The sequence below is a fragment of the Giraffa tippelskirchi genome, chromosome 9 (genome assembly GCF_054371585.1).
Source record: "Giraffa tippelskirchi isolate mGirTip1 chromosome 9, T2T-mGirTip1v1.2.pri, whole genome shotgun sequence".
NCBI classification, from domain to species: domain Eukaryota; kingdom Metazoa; phylum Chordata; class Mammalia; order Artiodactyla; family Giraffidae; genus Giraffa; species Giraffa tippelskirchi.
Genome location: NC_137283.1, coordinates 83796323 through 83823003, shown reverse-complemented (window position 1 = coordinate 83823003; position 26681 = coordinate 83796323). Strand labels below are relative to the sequence as shown.

At 37.1% G+C, this 26681-nt stretch overlaps 1 protein-coding gene across 11 annotated transcripts in view; it reads left to right on the top strand.

The window, feature by feature from the left end:
- The window catches only part of FILIP1 (filamin A interacting protein 1), a 223104-nt gene that overhangs the window by 30358 nt on the left and 166065 nt on the right, over nt 1–26681 (top strand). For 3 of the 11 annotated variants that reach the window (XM_081530782.1, XM_081530787.1, XM_081530786.1), the window contains exon 2: nt 12839–12960. The exons of the other annotated variants lie outside the window; for them this stretch is intronic. In XM_081530782.1, the coding sequence (XP_081386908.1) occupies nt 12839–12960 (122 nt within the window). The remainder of the gene's footprint in view (nt 1–12838; nt 12961–26681) is intronic. 11 annotated transcript variants of the gene reach the window in all.

Genomic DNA, 26681 nt, shown 5'->3' with positions numbered 1-26681 from the left:
AAAAGCCACTTGTGAAAGATTTCCCAGAGTGAAGGCAGGCAGTAAGCATTTCAGGCCGTATTGCGTCGTTCGGTCCTACAGCGGGTGTGCTGAGACGAGCGCGGTGCTTAGTCACTGTGCTGGTCCTTCGAGCGTTCTTTTTCGTGCGTTGGGCACAAGTGAATGAGTTCCCTTTGCTTCTCTCATACCCACAGATAAAGTGAGCCTACACATTATATATAAATCTGTTAATTAGAATGTAAGTGTGAATAATAACACAATTATGCTGAATCTCCAGCTTCTATTTGGTGATTTAACTAGCAATGCATTATTCAATGAGTTCATCACTTCTCCTTTTGTAGCCCTCCTTTCTTTGAAAGTGAAGTCGCTCAGTCATGTCCGACTCTTTGTGACCCCATGGACTGTAGACCACCGTGCTCCTCCATCCATGGAATTTTCCAGGCAAGAGTACTGGAGTGGGTTGCCATTTCCTTCTCCAGGGGATCTTCCCAACCCAGGGATTGAACCTGGGTCTCCACAATGCAGGCAGACGCTTTACCATCTGAGCTACCATGGAAGCCCACTTCCTTTAAACAGCCAATGCAAAGACATTCTCATGTTTTTGCTGCTGCTTTTTTTTTTTTTGTGGCTGCACTGTGCGGCATGTGCCATCTTAGTTCCCCCAACAGGGATTGAACCTGCATCCCCTACATTGGAAGCAAGGAGTCTTAACCATTGGACCACCAGGGAAGTCATGTCTTTGCTTCTTTGTCATCCCTCATACCCTCCCTTTCATACTTACACTCTGTTTGTGGGAATTCTGTTTCCTCTTTTTTCCATTCCCCATATGGATTCAGACCCTGATATGTATGACTTTTGTCCTCTCCTTTAATTTTCCATGCTTTCCTGGACTTATTCTTCATTCACTCTTCTTTATTTTCTTTTCAGAACCCTCTTTCTGTCATTTCTCCTGCTTCAGCCAGTCTTAGAACATCTTTCAACATTAATATACATCAAAACTGCATAAAACAAGACACTTTTATTAATGTTATAGAGAAAGTTGTTATTGCCAAAGGATAATTTTTGTCAATAATTAACCTTCAACCTCAAGATTTATTTTCCATTCCCATTCATTCTCTGAGAAATACCCGTCTTGAAACTGGGAACTGCCATTTCTGCTAGATTGTGGTACAGCAGAGCAGAGATTGAAGCACAAATTACCACTCTATGTGGGAGGTAAGACTAGATGCTTGGGAACAAGGAGACGGTCTGACTTGACTCTCCTCTCAGTTTTTAATGTTTATTTTTCTATTCTGGAATTTGGTGACTTAAGGGGGAATAGTGTCTACTCCATTAACAGATTAGAAGAACATGGTGTGAGTACAATGATTGTAAAGGGTGTATAATATCCCAAGAAAAGGTCAGAATCTTGGTTATGTAAAATCCTCAAATAAATAACAGAAATTTTTCATGAGTGCTTTGTTTAAAAGGAGAGTTATAAAATGTGGATTTAAAATATGTATGTGGAATATTCTTGAGAAAGTTCTATATAATGATGGTGTGTAACTGGTTTCTTTTACCCAACTTAGCTTCCTCACTAATTGTGGTCTATTTATTTGTTTAATTTGGTTCATACCAACCTGAGGTTGGTGTGCTGTCTATGGTCTGGACCCAACTATAGAAGCAATTGTTTATGTATTTTTCTACTTACAGCCCAATTAAAGTGAATGACAAATGAAGAATAATGACATATAAGACCAGATGTATAAATTGTCATGTAAATATTGCAATCATTAATGCATTAATGTTAATTTTAATATAGCTATTATTATACCTACTGACTGTAGTAAGAAAATAAATGGCACAATAATAATAATAAAATTGTTTTTATTGAGTGCTTCCAACATACCAGAATCTATGTTGGATGCTTTATATGTACAGTATAAAAAATAGCTATTATCATTCCTGTTTTATACATTTAAAAAAATTCTTACTTATGAAATGGTCTGACTTGTCATCTAAAATTTGGGCTTACTTAAAACATAAGGGCTTACCTTACATTTTAGAAAACCAAGGTGTAAGCCCATGAAATAATTTTTTTCTCTCATGGATTTTCTGATATTTGATAGGGTTGGTTTGTACACAGAATTCACTATGAAAAAAAATTACCTGTAAAGATATCAGAATCAAAAAAGTAAGCAATATTCAAAGCCATTTTACCTTGTTAAACCACAGAAAAGATTTTTATTATTTTAATACTATATTAATATTATATACTATATGTGACATAATAATATAATACTGGATTATATTATTACCATGTGCTGGGTAATCCTATGTAGAGAATCATGGGGTGGTGGGCAATATCAGGCCACCACAAATACAACAAAGACTATAAGGTGATTTCAGGAGAGGAATTGAGTTAGCACTGAGCCCCCCATTGCTTTATGTCAGATTCTCCTTGTGATTAGTTCAGGTTATAAAATAAAATTTTCTTTGTGGAAGGCTAACCACATTTGGTGACATCAAATCTTCATCTGCTTATCTAGAACTATGTGACCAGCCTGGAACAACTGACCAGCCTAGACTGTGTGTGACTTACAGTTCGAATAAAGTTGATTTATACTTGAGATCCATTTTATAGGAAACTTTTAATTGTACTCACTTTAAAAAGGAGATCAAGTAAACTTTTGTCTGATATCTGATATTATCTTCTTAAAATAGCTAGTGAATATATCAGTCTCATGGAAGCTCTGTGCCTCCTCTGGGGAACCAAATGGACAGCTCACCCACTGCCTCATGTTAGCTGCAGACCCCCTGAGGAAACACTGCCTAGGAGGAAACGGAACTCAGGGGTGCCGAGTTACAGCAGAGAGGCCCTGCTTCCTTCCCTCTGTTTGCATGCATGGACTGTGCTGGAAGGCAAAGACTGTTGGGTCTAGTTACCATATGATAACCACTTGGGGGAGTGAGAGGTGGCTTTAAATACAGCATGGGTTCCTAACTACAGACATTTAATGAATAACAGCTATATGAGTGCAGCATTTTTACTGTAGTGAAAACTTAGAGGCAAACATATATGTTTAACAGCTGCTGCTGCTGCTGCTGCTGCTAAGTCGCTTCAGTCGTGTCCGACTCTGTGCGACCCCATAGATGGCAGCCCACCAGGCTCCGCCATCCCTGGGATTCTCCAGGCAAGAATACTGGAGTGGGTTGCCATTTCCTTCTCCAGTGCATGAAAGGGAAAAGTGAGAGTGAAGTCGCTCAGTCATGTCCGACTCTTAGCGACCCCATGGACTGTAGCCTACCGGGCTCCTCCGTCCATGGGATTTTCCAGGCAAGAGTACTGGAATGGGGTGCCATTGCCTTCTCCGTGTTTAACAGCAGAGTCTTCTTAATCAGGAAAAGAATGAATTTGAGTTGTTCTGACATCAAATTTGAAAAAGTGACTATTTAATAAAAAAAAAAAATTACAAAAATATCTACTTTAAGATTCTATTGGAAAAATTAGAAGACTACATTCCAAGTGTTAACAATGATCATCTCTGGATAAATATATGACTTAAAATTTCTACAGTAAGCATGCGTCTATATATGCATATACATATATCACATCTTTATCCATTCATCTATCAATGGACACTTAAGTTGTTGCCATGCTGCTGCTGCTGCTAAGTCGCTTCAGTAGTATCCGACTCTGTGCGACCCCATAGATGGCAGCCCACCAGGCTCTGCCGTCCCTGGGATTCTCCAGGCAAGAACACTGGAGTGGGTTTCCATTTCCTTCTCCAATGCATAAAAGTGAAAGTGAAGTCTCTCAGTCGTGTCCAACTCTTAGCGACCCCATGGACTGCAGCCTACCAGGCTCCTCCATCCATGGGATTTTCCAGGCAAGAGTACTGGAGTGGGGTGCCATGCATAACTAGGTCATTATAAATAATGTTTCAATGAACATAGGGATTCAGATTTACAGAATTAGTGTTTTCATCTTCTTTGGTTAGATACCTAGAAGTGAAATTGCTGGATCATATGGTAGCTCTATTTTTAATTTTTTGAGGAAACTCCATACTGTTTTCCATAGTGGTTGCACCAATTTACATTCCCAACAAGAGTGCATAAGGCAGGGAGAGAACAAGATGGCGGAGGAGTAGGTGGACGTGGAGTACATCTCTCTTCACAGATACATCAGGAATACATCTCCAGACACAGAAGTGCATGCAGAACACCAGCTGAGAGTGGACAGGAATACCTGACCAGTGGAAAAGAATATATAGAACCACGCAAAACTCAGTGGGATGAAGGAACTAGGGGGGCAAACAGGAGTGTCAGCAGGACTGGACCTGCCCTCGGCAGGTGGGGGAACTGAAGCAGGGGTCCGATCCCCACTTCAGGGCAATTGTCTGAGTCAGAGGAGAAACATTTAAGGCTGAGAGTGAACCAGCTGATCTGTGGCAGCCTAAATAGAATGAGAATCACAATCCTTGCCACAGCCATACATACCCGGGACAGGGACCCAGGTCCCCTGGAAGGTGCAGTGGCTGGGAGCTGGAGTTCAGGGATTGTGGAGCAATCCTAGGGCAAGGGTTGCTGTTGACTGCAGAGAGACAGATTGAGGGGATGTGAGGGAGGAGATTGTGGTGGGAAATGCCTGTGGAGGAAAGCCAGGCAGCCATGGAAGCAAGGCGATACTGCTGAGTCACACGTAGGGGGTGGAGCCATCACCATAGTCTCTCTGCCCCCACATGCCAGCATCTGCAGATGAACAATAGAGAGGCTGGCCCATCAAATCCCTGACACACTAAGCTACAGAGTAGGACCCCAGCCAGGGGGCCCCTCTATGTGCCTGATGCACTGAACTACAGAGAAGGACCCCAGGCAAGGGAGCCTGTAAGTGCCTGAACGGGCGGAGCTGTGGAGAAAGACTGGCCAAAGAGACCTTCTGATTGCCAGCTACAGGAGGCTCAAAAATAGACCCTGATAAGGCCATAACTCTTGCGGTGAAAGCAGTCCATGTCCCGGCATACTTGGTGCTGCCAGGGTCCCTGCAAGCAAAGCAGCTGCGCCACCTTCATGCTCAACTCTCACTGGGGCAGAGCTGCCACAGGCAAAAAGAGTCTTGCGTCTATGCATGCAGGTTCGCATTGGTAGTGTCCAACTCTTTGCGACCCTGTAGACGGTGGCCTGCCAGGCTTCTCTGTCAGGGAGGGGGGCTGTCCAGGCAAGAATACAGGAGCATATTGGCCAATACTGGTTGCCATACCCTTCTAGAGCACTATATTTCCTGCTGCCCTAGCTGCCAACTCCTCTGAGTACCTTGTGCTGCCAGAACCCCTGCAACACAAGCAGCTGCACCTCCTCCACACCTGGCCCTCACAGGGGCAAACCCAAGTCCTCCAGGGCAGCCTCAGGAGCAAACCCCAGTGGACGACCATGTGCAGAGGTGGAAATAAAACCACAATTGAAATCCAGGGGCAGTGTGGCTAAGGAAGAAGACCCAAAACCTTCCCACCCGCTGCAGATTAAATCCACACGATCAACTAGGCAGACTCGTGTCTATGGAATATACAAAAGGTCATTGAGAGCTCCTACAAAAGAAAGCACTCTAGTTCTGATAGCTGTGGACAATGGAGGCAAGAAAACACAGGAGTAGGACCAGATTAGAATCTGAGCTGCCCCTACAGCAGGTCCAGAGATCAGCACAGTGTTGGAGGGCATTCTAGAGAGGTGAGGTGGACTGTGACTCCCAGCGAGGGAGAGGACTCCAACAGCAGTGACCCAAGAAAAATATTTATTATTCTGATGTTTTCACTTGTTCTATAGATTCTTTTGGACTTTTTTCCTTTTTCTCCACCACCACTGCCCCCCTCCCCCCGACCTCTGTTATAGTTGTCAGTTTTATTGGCAGTATGAAATCTAATTAAGCTTTTGAGCTTTTTTTTCTTTTCTTTCTCAGTCACATTTTTTATTGTTGTCATAAACTTTTGCCTCTACATTGGGCTTTTGCAGTTCTGTGGAGTTTTCCAATTTTTTTTCTTTTCTCTTTTTTTTTAAATTTTAATTTTTTAAGCCTATTATTTTTTTCTACATCTATTCCTCTGTTTGCTTTTCCTACTGTTCTTTTCCCCTTGCAGTTAATCTTTAATGTATACAAATCTTCTTTACCTACCTCTATTTAACTTTGATAACTATTCTTTCTTTCCTTTCCTCTAAACATATTTATTAGCTTTGTTTTCATTGCTTTATTCCCCACCTGGCACCTTGTTTTAGTTTTGTTTTCCAGTTTGTGCTTCAGTTAGTTTTGTTCTTAACTTGTAAATATAATTTTGGATTTCCTTTGTTCACTGGGTCAGTCTACTGTACTTTATTTTTCTTGGACTGTTTTGACTTTGCTCATGGGTGTATATGTATATTCCATTATTTTAATTATTATTTGCCTGGTTTTGTAACTGCCATTTGTCTGGGGTTCATTTTTTGTTTCTTGTTTTTGGGTATTTGTTTTAATCTCACTTAATGTCATAACAAACCACTTGTGGAATCTTTGTTCCTGACCAGATATCAAGCCCTGAGCTTTTGGAGTGGGAGCACTGATTCCAAGAGCCTAGACTACCAGAGAACTAACCCTAGGGAGTATCAGATAGTAAGAACTTGCACAAAGGAAACCACTTGAATACAAGACCCAGCATCACCCAACCACCAGTAGAACCCTGTGCAGGATGCCTCATCTAAAAACAAACAAAACAAAAATACAAACCCGATCATCAGCAGACAGGATTACCACCTCACTCAGCCTTGCCCATCAGAGGAAAAACAACAAGCAAAGAAAAAAACAAACAAAAACTCAGCATAAATCTCACCCTATATGAAGCTTACACAAACCACTGGACCAATCTTAGGTGGGCAGAAACCAAAAGGAAGAAAGAATTCAACCTTGAAGCCTGGGAAAAGGAGACCTCAAACACAATAAGTTAAAACAAATAATGAAAAGGCAGAGAAGTGCTACACAAATGAAGGAACAATCTAGAAATGCAGGAGTCCAAATAAATGAAGAGGAAATAGGCAAACTACCTGAAAAAGAATTCAGAATAACGATAGTAAAGATGATCAAAAACCTTGAAAACAAAATGGAGAAAATGCAAGAATCAATTACCAAAGACCTAGAAGAATTAAAGAATAAACATACAAAAAAAACAATTACTGAAATTAGAAATACTCTAGAAGGAATCAATAGCAGAATATCTGAAGCAGAAGAATGAATCAGTGAGCTGGAAGATAAAATGGTAGAAATAACTTCTGAAGATCAGAATCAAGTAAAAAGAATGAAAAGAACTGAGGATAGCTTCAGAGACTCTGGGACAATATCAAATGCACCAACATTTGAATTATTGGGGTCCCAGAAGAAGAAGAGAAAAAGAAAGGGTATGAGAAAATTTTTGAAGAGATTATAGTTGAAAATTTCCCCAACATGGAAAAGGAAATGGTCAATTAAGTCCAAGAGGCACAAAGAGTCCCATACAGGATAAACCCAAGGAGAAACATGCCAAGACACATAGTAATCAAACTAAAAAAGACTAAACACAAAGAAAGAATATTAAAAGCAGCAAGGGGGAAGCAGCAAGTAACATACAAGGGAAAACCCCATATGCTTAAAAGCTGATCTTTCAGCAGAAACTCTGCAGGCCAGAAGGGAATGGCAGGATATACTTAAAGTACTGAAAGGGAAAAATCTACAACCAAGATTACTGTACTTGGCAATGATCTCATTCAAAACTGATGGAGAAATAAAAAGCTTTTCAGACAAGCAAAAGTTAAGAGAATTCAGTACCACCAAACCAGCTTTACAACAAATGTTAAAGGGACTTACTTATATCGTCAAGAAATACAAGAGAAGAAAAAAAATCTACAAAATCAACCCCAAACAATCAAGAAAATGGCAATAGAAATATATATATCAATAATTACTTTAAATGTAAATGGATTAAATGCTCCAACCAAACGACACAGATTTGCTGAATGGATACAAAAACAAGACCCATATACATGTTGTCTACAAGAAATCCACTTCAGACCTAAAGACACATGTAGACTGAAAGTGAGAGGATGGAAAAATATATTCCATGCAAATGGGAAGCAAAAGAAAGCTGGAGTAGCAATCCTCATATCAGACAAAATAGACCTTAAAATAACAATTACAAGAGATAAGGAAGGACACTACATAATGATCAAGGGATCAATCCAAGAGGAAGACATAACAATTATAAATATCTATGCACCCAACATAGGAGCACCTCAATACATAAGACAAACATTAACAGACATAAAAGGAGAAATTGACTGTAACACAGTAATAGTAGGAGACTTTACAACCCCACTCACACCAATGGACAGATCATCAAAACAGAAAATTAATAAGGAAATACAAGTCTTCAATGATACTTTAGATGATATGGATCTCATTGATATCTTTAGGATGTTCCATCCAACACAGAAGAATACACCTTCTTCTCAAGTGCACATGGAACATTCTCCAGAAGAGACCACATCTTAAGTCACAAATCAAACTTCAATAAATTTAAGAAAATTGAAACTGGATCAAGGATCTTCTCTGACCACAAGGCTATGAGACTAGGTATCAATTACAAGAAAAAAACTGTAAGAAACACAAACACCTGGAGATTAAACAACACATTTCTAAATAACCAACAAGTTATGGAAGAAATCAAAAGGGAAATCGAAAAATTTCTAGAAACAAATGACAATGAAAACTTGATAACTCAAAACCTATGGGATGAGGTAAAAGCAGTTCTAAGAGGGAAGTTTATAGCAATACAATCCTACCTCAAGAAACAAGAAAAACATCGAATAGACAACCTAACTTTACACCTAAAGCAACTGGAAAAAGAAGAAGCAAAAAAACCCCAAAATTAGTAAAAGGAAATAAATCATAAAGATATGAGCAGAAATACATTGACAAAACTTTAACCAGACTCATCAAGAAAAAAAGAGAGAAGAATCAAATCAACAAAATTAGAAATGAAAAAGGAGAGGTTGCAACATACAATGCAGAAATACAAAGGATTATAAGAGACTATTATGAACAACTATGTGGCAATAAAATGGATAACTGGCAATAAAATGGATAACCTGGAAGAAATGGACAGATTCTTAGAAAAGTTCTGTCTTTCAAGACTGAACTAGAAAGAAGTAGAAATTATGAACAACCCAATTACAAACACTGAAATTGAAGCTGTGATCAAAAATCTCCCAAGAAAACAAAAGCCCAGGACCAGATGGCTTCACAGGAGAATTCTATCAAACATTTAGAGAAGAGCTAATGCCTATCCTTCTAAAACTCTTTCACTAAATTGCAGAGGAAGAAACACTTCTAAACTCATTCTACAAGGCCACCATCACCCTGATGCCAAAACCAGACTAAGACAACACAAAAAAAGAAAATTACAGGCCAATATTACTGATGAACATAGATGCAAAAATCCTCAACAAAATTTTAGCAAACAGAATTCAGCAACACATCAAAAAGCTCATACACCATGATCAAGTTTGGATTATTCCAGGGATGCAAGAATTCTTCAATCTATGCAAATCAATGTGATACACCATATTAACAAATTGAAAGATAAAAGCCATATGATAATCTCCATAGATGCAGAAAAAGCCTTTGACGAAATTCAGCACCCATTTATGATAAAACTCTTCAAAAAATGGGCATAGTAGGAACCTACCTCAACATAATAAAGGCCATATATGACAAGTCTACAGCAAGCATTATTCTCAATGATGAAAAATTGAAAGCATTCCCCCTAAGATCAGGAACAAGACAAGGGTGTCCATTTTCACCACTATTATTGAACAGAGTTCTGGAAGTCCTAGCTACAGCAATCAGAGAAGAAAAAGAAATAAAAGGAATCCAGATTGGAAAAGAAGAAGCAAAGCTCTCATTGTTCGCAGATGACATGATACTCTATATAGAAAACCCTAAAGACAGTATCAGAAAATTATTAGAGCTAATCAGTGAATTTAGCAAAGTTGCAGGATACAAAATCAATACACAGAAATCACTTGCATTTCTATAACTAGCAATGAAAAATCAGAAAGAGAAATTAAGGAATCAATCTCATTCACCATTGCAACAAAAAGAATTAAATATCTAGGAATAAACTTACCTAAGGAGACAAAAGAACTGTACACAGAAAATTATAAGACACTGATGAAAGAAATCAAAGATGATGTAAACAGATGGAGAGATATTCCATGTTCCTGGGTAGGAAGAATCAATATTGTGAAAATGACTATACAACCAAATGTGATCTACGGATTCAATGCGATCCCTATCAAATTACCAATGGCATTTTTCACAGAACTAGAACAAAAAATTTCACAATTCATATGGAAACACAAAAGACCCCAAATAGCCAAAGTAGTCTTGAGAAAGAAGAATGGAGCTGGAGGAATCCACTTTCCTGACTTCAGATTGCACTACAAAGCTACAGTCATCAAGACAGTATGGTACTGGCACCAAAACAGAAATATAGACCAATGGAACAAGACAGAAAGCCCAGAAATAAACCCATGCACCTATGGGTACCTTATTTTTGACAATGGAGGCAAGAATATACAATGGGACAAATACAGCCTCGTCAATAAATGGCACTGCCTCTTTCTTCTAGAGGGTTTATGGTTTCAGGCCTTATATTAAGTCTTTAACCCATTTTGAGTTAATTTTGGGGTATGGTATAAGAAAGTGGTCCAGTTTCATTCTTTTGCACATGGCTATCCAGCTTTTCCAACATCATTTTTTAAAGAGGCCGTCTTTTTCCCACTATACATTCTTGCATCACAAAACATTTTTTTAATGCCCCACCAAAATCTTTGACACCAGCATTATAAATTTAATGACACAAGAAGACTGTACCTTAAGTTTGGATTTCTACATGATTCTATCCTTCATAACTGTAACATCATTTTTTTTTCTTTACCTTCATCCAGCCTGTTTTGTTGCATAAACTGTGATAGGACATCTCCCCATTGATTGCCCTTGTGGTCTAGCTCAGTGTGTCTCAACCTCGAAGCAATGGACATTTTGTGTTGGATAAATCTTTTTTTTTCTTTTTTAAAAATTTTATTTGTTTTTTAATTGAAGGATAATTGCTTTACAGAATTTTGTTGGTTTCTGCCAAACATCAACATAAATCAGCCATAGGGATACATATGTTGGATAGTTCTTTGTTGTGGAGGTTTGTCGTGTGTGTTGTAGGATGTTTGTGTATCCTTGGTTTTTACCCACAATATACCAGTAGCACTTCCCACTCTAAGCTGTGACAACCAAAAATGTCTTCAGACATTAAAAAGATAGATGAAATTGCCTCTGGTTGAGAAAGCTCATTTCTTTAGCTGATCTGAACTCAGTTGGTATTCAAATCTTCATGAAACAGAATAGTGTAGGCCATTTCTTTTCTTCCTGATGAGTTCTAACATCTAATAAATATAACCGGAACATTCTGTCATATTCCAACAATGATATTTGTCGAATCCTAAATATGACTAGTTCTAACTCAGCTTCCAGTGGGACCTTGGCAGAACAAGAGATTTGCTTGTGAGATAAAGTGCCATTTTACTAGCAAGCACCACTCTTTGTGAACATCTTACTTAAATCCTTTGGTGTTTGTATCTCTTTATTTATTTTAAACTTTTATTTTATATTGGAGTATAGCTGATTAACAGTGTTGTGATAGTTTCAGCTGAACAGTGAAGGGACTCAGTCATACATATAGTTTCTCTTTAAATGTTGTTCATCCTCCAAAGTCTATTAAAAAACCCAAACCAAAAGCTGATTTTCATGTGGTATTTGTCTTTCTCTTTCTGAGTTACTTCACTTAGTAAGATAATCTCTAGTTGCATCCATGTTGCTGTAAATGGCATTATTTCATTCTTTTTTATGGTAGATATGTGTATAACCGAGTCACTGCTGTACAGCAGAGATCGGCACAACATTGTAAATCAACTATACTTCAGTTAAAAAAAAAGAAACCTACAAAAAAAAAAACTCACAAAAAAGTTATACCTCACACTTTCCTTTGTAATAAATAGGACTTTCTGATTCCTTACCTTTGTTCCTTAAGGGCACTTTTCGTCTGGTCTATACATTTTGGCAAGTAATTATTTTCCATTTTGTATTTGATTTTGTACCTTCTCGTTTGTTTGCTCATTTTCACCTTGTTGTTTTATATTCCTATTTAATTGGAAGTTCTTGAAGGCAGAAATGTATTCCTTTGTTTTCCCTTACAAACTTGACATATGGCTAGACTACACGGAGTGGATACTCAGTAAATACAGGATAATTCAGCTGCTTATGCTGCAAGTGGTTTAAAAATGAAGTATTTTGGAATATGATGGATTCTCACCAAGCTTACCCCTAGAAACTACAGAAAAGAAATTCACTAAAATATATTAACTTTTCCAGTGTTTTCTATTTGTTAGTTATTGAACTTAGTATGGGCTGGTTGCTCAGAAGTAAAGAATCTGCCTGCCAATGCAATGCTGGTTAAATCCCTGGATCAGGAAGAACCCCTGGAGGAGGGTATGGCAACACACTCCAGTATTCTTGCCTGAAGAATCCCATGGACAAAGAAGCCCAGAGGGCTACAGTCCATAGGGTTGCAATGAGTCAGACATGACTGAAGCAACTTAGCATGCACATGCACGACCTTAATATTCCTGTGAAGTAAATGAAGCTATATCCATCTGTCAGTGAAAAGTGGGCTTATTGCCTGTAAACTGTGTCACATGGGTAATGCTCTGACTTGAACTGTCCTACCTTAAGGAGTTCTTTTCTGCTCCACAGTATTTTCATTTTGTGAACAAAAATGTGGCCAACTGTCCCTCAACCATTTCAGAATGATGGACTCTGGATATATGTCAACACTTGAAAGTTACCATAGCAATCAGCTGAATTTTTCTCAGTTGGTAAGTTTGGTTAATTATAACATATTATGGTGTTTTTTTCAAAAACGGTGTTTAGCTTTCACCGCGTCCAGGATATTTATGTTTTATTTTTTGTTAACTATAGAAATGGTAAGACATTTCTACACACTTTGACATATATAGGGATCATATAAAATTAAGCTGTTATCATGGCCAAATACTCAGAGGAACACAAAATACATTTTGCCAAAAAATTTTATTTCGGGCCTAGTGAGAAAAAGACATTTTGTTAAAATTAACTACAAACTAGTTCTTGCAGTACCAAACCGGTAAGCTTCCTTGCAGTGTCTGTAGTATTTCAACAATAAATAGGTTTTTGAAAATAAAATCTCTACATGAATGTAAATATGTCTAATCATTCCACATGTTCACTAAGTAAATCAGGTGAAATTCTTTAATAAGTAATAAGATTGGCATGAAAATGTCTTAAGAACACATTTTTTTAAAAAGGAAGATTGAAATAGCTCTTAGTGAGTATTTTTTTGAATTTGGAAGAAAGAACAGATATATTCTCCAAGACGGTATTTTTTTTTTTACTTGTCATGTAGCATTAGATAATTTAAACAGACACCAGTATAGTTATAAATGTAGTAACTACAGAAATATATCTTGGGCAGGCTTGGGGCTTGGGTCTGTTGACCAGGGCTTCACCTGAAAAACTGACCTTCCATTCACCTTGTCTTTATAAACTCAGAGAAACATGCTGGGGTTGTCATCAATTATACGTGTACAGAGGTAGGTACTGTTCTAAGTCTCTGAAACATAGAGATTGGAAGAAACAGCACATTGCTAAGTTCAGCCTGGGTGGTATTTTTACTTTTCTCTACAATTATTCCAATATTTTCCTACCTTTTCTAATTAAAGATTACAGCCCCCAGGGAGGGAGTGGAGGCAAGAGGACATAAAACACCTTTAGAAATAGCAGCAGGAAGCATCTTAAATGACCTCAGTAGAGCAGGGTACCTTTGTAGAGGTTGAAGCCCAGGAAGATTGGTGCTGTCACAGGGGAACCTCCGGATGCCCTGCTCTGCCCAGCAGTCTTCAAGTTCCTCAATTCCTGTGTTTTAACTTATATAAAAGAAGTTAAAGGACCATAAACCCTTTGCTTGTGTTTGTTGAGCTCTTTTTGAATAAATCAACTTCCCATTTGGAGACTGTTGCGGTGATTAAAATTTCTCTGAGAAACTGTTGTATGAAGGCAGGGAAAATTCCTAACATTCAATTTCCACCTATATCATATTTGGCTATTGATTAGTATAAATAGAAATGGCTTTCAGGAGAGGCTCCATTATTTTCCTTTGAATGTAATATGTTAATAATAAAATCAGTGCTCCCATTTTAATTTTTTAAAAATTAACTTTCTACTTATTACTTTTCTATTACTGTAAAGAAGTTTCCTTTTCTTAAAATTCCATTGAATATTTAGTAATTTTAATTTGAATTTTGCTTTCATTATTCATCTACTTGTCACATATTTTTTAGGACCCACAACTTTCTATCGTACATAGGCACTTTGGAGACAGCAAAGCAAATTCAGATACATCCTTCCTCAGGGATCTTCTATTAAGTCAAAAGCAACAACGGCACATAGTCTTCTCATATTTAGTCATTTTGAAAATAGGCATACCTGATTTCGAATCCAGACTCTACTGATTGAAAAGGCCCAAAGCTCTGCTGTGCCCACAGTCTTCCCTGTGGAATACAGATGTTAGTTAGAAAGGTAGGAAAATGTTGAAATAAGTAATGGGGAAAGAAAGGTGAAAGTGTGGCTAAGACACTTGGGAATTTGGATACGCGCTGTTTCGGTCAGTATCTATGGGGCTTGAGATGAGGTTTTTGGAAGAAGTAAGATTTATGATGTATTTTATATTTTGTCTCTGTGACCAATATATGTGTCGTGGAGATAATTTGATGCTTTTAGCTCTTTAAATATTCCTTCTTAAATAAATCCATTCAGTCCATTGACCATAGTTACTGTTTTCCCACTGGTTTACATGTCAGAGCTAAAGACCAGTGTAGACTAATGGGGAAGGAGGAAGAAAAATGAGTACATTCATGAGTTATTCTCTGTTCTCACTTTAGACAAGTTAATTTTCCTTAAATTATCAGGTTCTATCTTAATCATAGGCCACTTGTGGTTATCAAGAAATAAATGTTTGTATGTTTGGCCTTCATGGTTTTACATTTCATACTAAAAGCCAAATTCAACCCGTTTTTTAGCACCCTATCAAAAACAGTAAATGTGAGAGTCAGAATTCTAAAAAACGAGTCATTCTTAAATCACAAAATTTTTCTCCCAATGGATATTAAAGTAAGACTTGAGAAAGACTATTCTGTTAAATTAACATTCACATATTATAATTGCATTGAGAGGAGGACTCTTGCTTCCAGAGGAATCATATTAGAAATGAAAGAGTGCCTTCGTCACAGCATCCTGGGTGGGTAATTCAAACCTCATCCGGAAAACAGCCACAAAAAATAAAGCCCCACCCAAGATGACTTTTCATTTTTTTAAGACCAGAGGGTGAAGAATATGGTGTGACATGAGGTTTCTTTGGATGCTCTAGTATTGTGAATGAAAGGAAGAAAGATTAAATAAAGAAAGAAATAGCCTAGATTTTAATGATCGTTGTTCCATTCATTTCACTGGTTTAAAGCAACTTTGTTTACAGTTTATTATAACTTCATCACTTCCACATTTGTGACGCATATTAAAAATAGATTGTACATTAAAAATCATTTAAAATTTCCTCAGTAGTAGATTCTCCTTGTTAAAAGTCAGAACTTAATAGATCAAACAAAAGTACCTCTGATTAGTCCCTTCTCCAATGCCCCCCATCTTAGTCCTCTCCCTTGAAACAGTCACCATTAACAATGCTTCCAGATTTTTCTCCATGAGGTTGCCCCTATCTATGTGCATATGTATTTTAACATCAGTGATGGCTCCATTATTTCACTTAATAATATGACTTAGACAATTTTTCATGTCAGTAGTTACAGGTCCACCTCGTTTTTAGAAAGTTGCAACATGATGTTCCACAGAAAGGGTACACAATTATTTATTTAGACATTCCTCTTGTTATGAATATTTAGGTTGTTTGGAATTTTTCACCGTTGCAAATAACATTCCAGTGAAGATCCTTATACTCTCTTCCCTCGGCATGTAGCTCTCTGGGGGAGATATTAACAGTAGGATTTTAGGATGATATGTTATGCAAAAATCACCTCACAATGACTGTCGTTGTACTTGTATTCTCTCCAGCTGTGTCTGAGTGTACTCACTGAATTTTAATTTCCTCTGTTAAAATGAGGTTGAGAAACAGTTTATATAAAGCTTGACCACTTTTATTATTTCTTCTGTGAATTACCAATTTATATCCTTGGCCCATTTTTCAATTAGTTTGGGCTTTTTCTTTCTTTAAGTGATTTATTAATTCTAACCCTTAGTTGTTGTGTATGCTGCTTGCCTTCTAACTTTTAATATGCTTTGGTCATTTAGGTTTTTAAATTTTTAGTCATTTTTAGTCAAATTTACTATACTTTCTTTTATGACTTTTGCTCTTCTGTATATTATTTCAGATGGTTTTCTTGACTCCAAGGTTGCACATATTTGCCTATATTTTCTTCTAATAGTTTCTTATATATACATGCTGAGTAATATTTGTATGTATATAAGTATATGCGCTCAGTCGCTTCAGTCTTGTCTGACTCTGTACAACCCTGTGGACAGTAGCCTGCCAGGCTCCTCTGTCCATGGGATTCTCCAAGGCAAGAACACTGGAGTGGTTGCCATGCCCTCCTCCCAGAGATCTTCCTGGCCCAGGGATTGAACTTGTGGCATCTCCTGTGTCTTGTACATCACGGGTGGATTCTTTACTGCTGAGCCACCCAGGAAGCCCATATATATCTGTTGATGGACACGTAGGTTGCTTCCACGTCTTGGCTATTATAAATAGTGCTGCTATGAACATTGAGGTGCATATATCTTTTCGATTTTTCACCTTTAGATTTTTCATCTTTTCTGAATATATGTCTAGTAATGGAATTGCTGGATCACCAAGTAGCTCTACTTTCAGTTTTTTAAGGACCCTCTATACTGTTCTCCATAGTGGTTGTATCAATTTACTTTCCCATCAACAGTGCAAGAGGGTTCCCCTTTCTCCACACCCTCTCCATCATTTATTGTTTGTGGGCTTTTTAATGATGGCAATTCTGACTGGCATGAAGTGATACCTCAATGTAGTTTTGATTTGCATTTCTCTAAAAATTAGAGGTGTTGAGTATCATTTCATGTGCCTTTTTGTCTTCATGTCTTCTTTGGAGAAATGCTTATTGAGATCTTCTGCTCATTTTTTGATTGGGTTGTTTGTATTTTTTGATACTGTGTGAGCTCTTTGTATATTTTGAATTTTATCCTCTTGTCAGTTGCATCATTTTCAAACATTTTCTCCCATTTAATAGGTTGTCTTTTCATTTTGATGGCGGTGTCCTTTGCTGTGCAAAATCTTGCCGTTTGATTATGTCTCCTTTGTTTATCTTTGCTTTTATTTCTTTTGCCTTGGGAGACTGAACTAAGAAAATATTGCTATGATTTATATATGAGAATGCTTTGCCTATGTTATCTTCTAGGGGTTTAATGGTATCATGTCCTATATTTAGGTCTTAAACCATTTTGAGATTATTTTTGTGATGTTTGGTGTTAAGAAGTATTCTAATTTCATTGATTTACATGTAGCTGTCTAGTTTTCCCACCACCACTTGTTGAAAACACTGTCTTTCCTTCATTGTATATTCTTGCCTCCTTTGTTAGCTTTACTGAGTGTAGGTGGGTGGGTTTATTTCTGGGCTCTTTATTTTGTTCCATTGACCTACAAGTCTGTTATTGTGCCAGTATAAGGTCTTTATTCTTAATGAGTACATGGTATAATAAATTCTCATTTGTGTGTGTATCTGTTTCTGGACTCTATTCTGTTTATATTAAACAGTAATATCTCATAGTTCTAATTGTTATAGATTTCTAATATGCTTAATATCTAAGGGGTTGACCAAAAAGTTCCTTCAGCTTTAAGGTAAAAATAAAAGACACATTTTTCATTTTCACTTTATGGAACTTTATAGAACAATGTATTCACCATTTTGTTCCATTGCCTTCTGACATTTTTTCAGGCAACTTCACAATTCCATCTTGCCAAAACTTTTTATCTTTTTGAGCAAAGAACTGTTCCAGGTGCCTTTTACAGTCTTCCCGGGCATTGAAATTTTTTCCATTAACAGAATTTTGTAAAGACTGAAATAAAATGAAATCTGAAGGTTCAATATCTGGTGAATAAGGTAATGAATCAGAACTTCCCAGCCAAGCTGTTACAGTTTTTGCCTGGTCATCAAAGAAACCTGGAGTTGTGTATTACCCCGATGGAAGATTATGCATTTTCTGTTGACTAAATCTGGGCACTTTTCATTGAGTGCTGCTTTCAGTTGGTCTAACTGGGAGAGTACTTCTTAGAATTAATCATTCAGTTTTCTAGAAGCAGTTCATAATAGAGTACTCCCTTCCAATTCCAAAATCACCTTCTTTGGATAAAGACTGGCCTTTGATGTGGTTGGTGGTGGTTCATTTTGCTTGTCCCACAATGTCTTCCATTCCACATTATTGTATAATATCCAGTTTTCATTGCCCATCACAACTGCTTTTAAAAATGAAACATTTTCATTACATTTCTATGGAAAATTGCATGCAGAAATATGGTCAAGAAGGTTTTTTCACTTAACTTATGTGGAACCCAAACATCAAAGCGATTAACATAATCAAGCTGGTGCAAATGTTTTTCAAGGCTTGATTTGGATATTTGGAGTATATTGGCTGTCTCCTGTGGTATGACACTGATTGTTCTCAGTTAATGTCTCCATTTGATTGCTGTTAATGTCAACTGGTTTACTAGTTCTTGCATTGTCCAGCAAGAAATCTCCAGCACGAATCTTCACAAACCACTTTTGACATGTTCGGTCAGTGACAGTACCTTCTCCATACACTGCATGAATCTTTTTTTTTTGTATTTCAGTTATGTTTTTATCTTTCTTGAAATAATAAAACATAATATGCTGAAAACATTGCTTTTTTCTTCTATCTTCAATATTAAAATGGCTACATAAAAATTCACCAATTTTGATAATTTTTTTTTAGTGCAGCTATCACGATAGAATCTAACAAAATTAGTTTTGAAAGAAGTTAAAGACAATCCAGTGCTACTGGAGCCATCTTGGGGAAAAAAATTGAATGAACTTTTTGTCCAACCCAGTATTAGAACAAATTGCTTTTCTTTGTGTTTCTTTTTTTAAAATATGACTTTAGTTACCATTGTTCATGCAATTGTCTATATAAATTTTAGAACTTAATGAAAATTCTAGTTGGATTTTGAATAGAATTACATAGAAATTATATATTCATTTGAAAAAGAATTTATATTTTAAAAACATTGAGATTTTCGTCTATGAATGTGATAAATTTCCTCCCTGATTCAGGCCACTTTATATTTTTTCCATTAAGTTTTGTAATTTTTTTCATGTGTTGCACTTAGTTACTTAGTTGTGTCCAACTCTTTGTGAATCCATGGATTGTAGCCCTCCAGGCTCCTCTGTCCAAGGGGATTCTCCAGGCAAGAATACTGGTGTGGGTTGCCATGTCCTCCTTCAGGGGATCTTTCCAACCCAGGTATCAAACCCATGTCTCCCTCATTGCAGACAGATTCTTTACCGTCTGAACCATAGAGGCTTTAATTATTTCTATTAAGCTTATTCCTAAGGACCTTATAATTTAATTTCAGTTGCTATTGGGAATGTGATTGCCCCCTCCCCACTTACATTTTGAAAAGCATCGATGCCAATAGTATAGAAAAGTAGTTAATTTTTTAAATGTTGATTTTGTATCTTTCCATTTAATTGAACTTCCTTCTTAGTTACAGTTTTTCATCTAAGCACCTTCAGTTTTCTAGCTAGATTATCATGTCCTTTATAACTAACAGTAGTTTATCTCTTACTTTCCAATATTTATACCACCTACTATGGTTTTATTTATTTTATTCCATTGGCTAGGATGTCCAGTTTGGTATTGAACAGTAGCAATAACATTCGTGTTTTGTCCAAGCTTAAAGACAATGTTTCTAGTTAGTCGCATGTTTGCTATATTTTTCAGGTAGATACCTTTGATCAAATTAAATAAGTTTTGCTTTGTTCTTAGTTTTCATACACACAGACACACAACATGCATGTGCACACACACCCAAATATATATATATATTTCTACACTTGAATCTTTGGAGCACCACAGAAATTATTTTTCCCCTCAATCATGTGACTAAGCTAGTGAATTACAATGGTTGTTCATTATTAGAAAAATCTATCTTTGCATTCCTGGAATAAAACTTGCCTGATACTAATGCATTATTCTTTTAATGAACTGATGGATTTACATTTGTAATATTTTATTTAGCATTTCTACATCCATGTTTTGATATTAGTTTATATTTTTCTTTCATTATATGATCTTATTTTGAATTTTGGGTAAGCTTATGACCCATACTTAAATAGCTTAGTAGCTTCTCATATTTTTCCATTCTTGTTTATGTAAAATATGAATTTCTAATTTTTAAAGGGTTGGTAATAATTGCCTACAAAATTTTCTGGGCCTGGTAAGCTTAGGTTATATATTTGAATATTGTTTTCAGCTTTTTTCTTCCTTTTTTGTGTTGATTTAATAATCTTCTACTTTTTTTCTGATAGTGTAAAACTTATATTTGTTTTCCTAGTAATTGCTATTCAATTTTTAAAGCATTCAACTTAGTATATTTTCTATTAATATCTAGAGTTTATCAGTGTCTCTCTATATTCATTGAACAAAGTGAAATCTTTGTATACCTTAATTTTATTTGAAGCATTTCCTTTCATTACCATTTCCCCCATGTTGACATTGTTTGGACTTTTAGGTCTACATTTTTATGGTAAAAATTATCTTCTTTTTTTTTTTTATGAGAATTTAACTAAAATTAACAATATAACTTAATGGATTTCTTTTTTCACCATTGCTTCCTTAGTACTATATTTATTTTTATTTTAAATGGGATAATTATTTCAAAGAGTTATTACAAATGACAAACTTACTGATTCCTTCATGTTCCATCGTCATACTTGAATGATAGTTTGGTTGGGTATAAGATTGTAGGTTTAACTTTTTCCCCCCTCATTGTTAAGAAGATTCTCTGTAGAGCATTTCTTTTTTCTTTCCTACAGATTTCAGTATTTGCTTCCTTTATTCTTAGTCTTCTGAAATGTTAATATAATGTCTAGGTGTGAGTTTTAAAAGTTTATCTTACTCAGTGCTTGGCTAGTTCTTAAATTGTGCTAATGTATATATTACTTTCCTTTACTACTTCTACTATCTCTTAGATGAGTGATTGGTTGTTTGGGTCTATTTTACATGATTCCTAATTTTTATTTTAAATTATGCCCCTTCATCACCTTTTCATGCATTCTGAAAGAACTTAGTATTATAGTTAAGAAATTTGTTCTTGGACTCTGTCCATTCTTTGACCCTTTACTGAGTATTCTATTTCAATGATCAAAATTTTAATAGCTGTTCAGTTATTTCTAATTATTCATTTTCTATGGATTTAATATCCTCACAGAGAAGCCTGACAGGTTACAGTCCATGAGGTCACAAAAAAGTCAGACAGAGCTTAGGGACTAAACAAATATCCTTATGGATACTCTGAAGTTTTATTATGACTTCTTTATTAATTTTGACTCCTTTATGTAAGTTCTTCCCTTTTTTTTTTTTTAAACAAAGAACTCATTTCTTTTTAATGATATTGGCCTTCCTCTAATGCTTAATTATTCCTGAGTGTTTGTTCCTGCAGTTGAGACTCTGGTTGGGCAGTCCATTCTATGTATACCTGCAGCTGCTTAGATACAGGGGTAAGATTTGATGCTGGAAATCTGAAATCAGTCTGTTTTCAAGAGTATGTAGGAGGTATAGGGCTGCCACTGGGTGAAGTGCCTCAGAGGCCAGCTTCTGGTAGGTGAGGGGGTGGCTCTATCCTCTTGGGTAGCTGTAGCCATCCAGGACATCCAAGATGGTGCTTTTCTTCTTTGATCTAATTTCCCATACTCATTGCTTTCAGCTGAAGGCAGCAATTCTTGTTTCTGCTCTTTGACTCAATAGTAGGCTGGGTTGGTAGAGGGGGTGTGCACAGTCCAACCTTCTTGGCTATTTGTGCTGCTGTTCTCTGATAGTCACACTGTCTGCTGTCCCCAAACTCCCTTGTCTTTGCTATTCATTCCTAACATTTTTGGTAGCACTCTCCTATTCTTGTTTTAAGCTGTGGTTTTAAATCTTCATTCTAATCCCATCTGCTTTTTGTCTTCCAGTGTTTTCTCCAAGTTTATGATCCTCCAAAGGCTGATACTATTTTCCAGTTATATGGATTAAAAAAAATCCTTTCTAAAATCTTAAGGGTTTGCAGTGAGAAGAACAGGCTATAATTTATTTCCATTCTGTCACCTTGAAATGGGAACCAGCATACTTTTTAAAATCTTAGGAGGAAGTTTTAAAAATAAGTTTAAGAGACCAGTTTTCAGGACTGCCATTTATGGTCGTGTGTGTTGTGCACTGTATGAAGGCTCTGGCTGAGAAGGTAGATGAGAGCTGAAGTTGAGCTTGCTGCTTTTCACTGTACAATGCTTCCTGGCAGAGAAAATATGCCCTTCCCCCCAGTGTACACAGTGATGTCCTGTGGGTCAGCATTGGTGCTGGTCATTTGAATTTTAAAATATGTATGTTGATGGTTCCCTGGGTGTATTCTTATGTCAAAACTCATCAAATTCTTACCTTGAAATATGCACAGTTAATTGTACATCAATTACAATACCTTGGTAAAGCTGTAAAACAAAGTTAGAAAATTAAATTATGTCATGCATATATTGAGGTAGATAAAATGTGCTATTGGGTTTAGAGGGTAAATCCTGAAGTTTTCATGTTTTATAAACTGATTAATATATTATCAAAACTCAGTTGACAAAATAACAATAATTGTGAAAGAAGAGACATTTATGAATCATAGAAATGATGTAAGTGATAGTAACTAATAGTTAGTCATCTTTTATGAGAGAAAGAAAATAGTAGAGCCAACCACCTGCCTTGGGTATCTTAGGGAAAGTTCTAGGTGGAGTCAGAGGGACGAAATAAGGCTGTGCTGTCCACTGTAAGACCCATTAGCCACACGTGGCTGTTTAAATTTAAATACTTCGCACAAAATAAAAATTCACTTCTCTAGTTATACCAGTTTCATGTCAAGTGCTTAAGTCCATGTGACTAGTGGCTACTGAAGCAGATAGCACAGATATAGACCATTTTTGTCATCACAGAATGCGCCATTGGACAATGCTGAGCTAGACCAACCTCTTCATTTAGATTCTTTCCATTCCAGTAGTTTTATCTCTGTAGATTAATATATTAAATGTGAACCCAGAGTTTTGATTGTCTAAGCGGAAAAAGGAGTATGGATACACGCTAAATATAGACTAGGTACTGGGTGCTTGGGTCTTACCAGGTTGAGCCAACAGTAAAGAACCTGCCTGCCAGTGTGGGCAACATAAGAGACTGGGTTCTATCCATGGGTTGGGAAGATGCCCCAAAGGAGGGCATGGCAACCTACTTCAGTATTCATGCCTGGAGAATCCCACAGACAGAGGAACCTGGTCTGGGCTAGGGTCCATAGGGTTGCAAACAGTCAGACATGACTGAAGCAACTTAGTATGCACCCATGCTCGCACTGGGTGATTAATGACATTTTTGGTAAATGAATGTATGAATGAAGACAGATATGAAGAATAGTGGTGAATTTGGTAAAGCATAGCATTCATTCATCCACTTATGAATTCAACAAATATTTATCAAATATCTGTCATGTACTAGTTACTGCTTCAAGTTCTTGGGATATATGAGTAACCTGAGCAGAAAAATATCACTTTCCTCCATTCAGTTCAGTTCAGTCGCTCAGTCATGTCCGACTCTTTGCGACCCCATGCATCGCAGCATGCCAGGCCTCCCTGTCCATCACCAACTCCCGGAGTTTACCCAAACCCATGTCCATCGAGTTGGTGATGCCATCCAACCATCTCATCCTCTGTCATCCTCTTCTCCTCCTGCCCCCAATCCTTCCCAGCATCAGGGTCTTTTCCAATGAGTCAACTCTTCACATGAGGTGGCCAAAGTATTGGAGTTTCAGCTTCAACATCAGTCCTTCCAATGAACACCCAGGACTGATCTCCTTTAGGATGGACTGGTTGGATCTTCTTGTAGTCCAAGGGAGTCTCAAGAGTCTTCTCCAACACCACAGTTCAAAAGCATCAATTCTTCAGCACTCAGCTTTCTTCACCGTCCAACTCTCACATCCATACATGACCACTGGAAAAACCATAGCCTTGACTAGGTGGACCTTTGTTGGCAAAGTAATGTCTCTGCTTTTAAATATGTTATCTAGGTTGGTCATAACCTTCCTTCCAAGGAGTAAGCGTCTTTTAATTTCATGGCTGCAATCACTATCAGCAGTGATTTTGGAGCCCCCAAAAATAAAGTCTGACACTATTTCCACTGTTTCCCCATCTATTTCCCATGAAGTGATGGGACCAGATGCCATGATCTTAGTTTTCTAAATGTTGAGCTTTAAGCCAACATTTTTACTCTCCTCTTTCACTTTCATCAAGAGGCTCTTTAGTTCTTCTTCACTTTCTGCCATAAAGGTGGTGTCATCTGCATACTTATATGCCAGAATGTGGGGGGTAGTATAAATAATAAGCATAATAAATAAGTAAATCATACCACAAGTTTTAAGGTGATAAATGTTATGAAAAATAAAATATAAAGCAGAGTAAGAGGAATCAAAAGTGCAGGGTGTGGGTAGAGAAATATGGATTACAATTTTAAATAGGGTGGTCAGGTTATGTCTCACTGAGAAGGTGATATTTGGTAAAGGCTTGAAAGAGGTGTGGAGTAAGGTAAACGAATATTTGGGCAAAGAGTATTCCAGGCAGAGAGAATACCAGGGCACAGGCCTATGTTGGGGGCATGAGCATCACGTTTGAGAAATAGCAAGATAAGTGTCTGGAATGAGAGGGTAGCTGGAGAAGGGGTCTGAGAGGTAACAAATGAACAGATCAGGGCCATTGTAAGAACTTTGACTCCCAGATGGTTGGACCAGTGAAGGAACATGATCTGAAAAGTTTTAAAAGATTCAGTGTAGCTTCTATGTCAAGAAGACACTGCAGTGGTACAAGGACAGTAGCAGAAAGACCAGTTGGAGGCTGTCACAATATTTGAGGTGGGGTTGAGGGGAAGCTGATGGTGGCTGGGTCTAGGGTGGTAGTTGTAAGAAGTGGTCAGACCCTGACATACTGAGTAAGTACAACAATAAGTGTCTGGATGAGTTAGAAGTGGATATTGGAGAAAGGGAGTTGTCAGTGAGGATTCCAGTCTTCATCCTAGCAACCAGAAAGATGGAGATGCCATTCACAGAGCCAGGGAAAGCTGAGGAGGAGCAGCTTAAGGGAAAGAACAGAAACTGAGTTTCGGACATCCCAGGATTTAGGATGTCTGTTAAAGTAGTTGAATAGGCTACTGGATAAGCACGTCCTGATTGGGAGAACAATCTGGGAGGGAAATAGTGTTACTGATAGGCAAGGAAATATATTCTCTGTTAATGAACTAACTGCAAGTTTTTGTACATCAGAAGGTGACAATTTGTCAGCTGTGAGATGGGATAAAAAAAAAAATGTCATCATTTTGATCTTAGCAAGAGCTAGGAGAAGACCTGTCTATAAATTTTGCTTTGCAAAATTCCAAATTTTTGTGAATTCCATTCACAAAATATCCAGGCCTTAATTTTGTCTTTAAAAAAGGAAATGTTTCCATGCAGGTGGGGATGTACCAGCACGGAGATGTGCCCTCTGGGGCACAGGGTTTTTCTGTGATTTTTGCAGAAAGCACTTTAGTGTTTTTTTGTTGTTGTTATTATTGTTAATGTTGATGCCATATTAGGATATATACTGGTATTTTTTTCCTCCCAATCTTATAATATTTTAGCAGTTAAACCTAAATTACTGTACTTTAAGTATATTTTATTTATCATTGCAGCATAAATAATTTCTCTTTAAGTCATAGGGTAGAAAATCTTGCCGTTAATTTAAAAGAATGAAATAATTAAAGGTAAGTATTTGAGCATCAGGCCTGAGTTAATCAAAACTGTGGAGTCTTATAACCTTAAAAGGATGACATCAAAGGTCTGGTGTCTTGGATTCTTAAGGGCAGGCATGGAACAGTCCATCATCTATGCCAGAATGACCTCTATGAAGCTTAATATTTCCTTTTAAATATTTAGACCTCAAGATAGTTTTCTGTAGCTTTAATTGATAAAACATGGATTAAAAAACCCACACGGAAGCACAGCAGTTTTTTCAGCTGTCCTCCCCTTTCTCCACTTTGCTTTTATCTCCAGTTTGTTGTTAAATAAATACTCACCAGTCCTAATATGAACAACTCAATTAGCACCTTCTTTCAGAAGTGTGGCCATTTATAAACATCTCTGGATAAGGAAATAAAATAAGAAAAAGTTCATCAACTCTCAGTAAGAGTCATGAGCACTAAAGGAATTAAT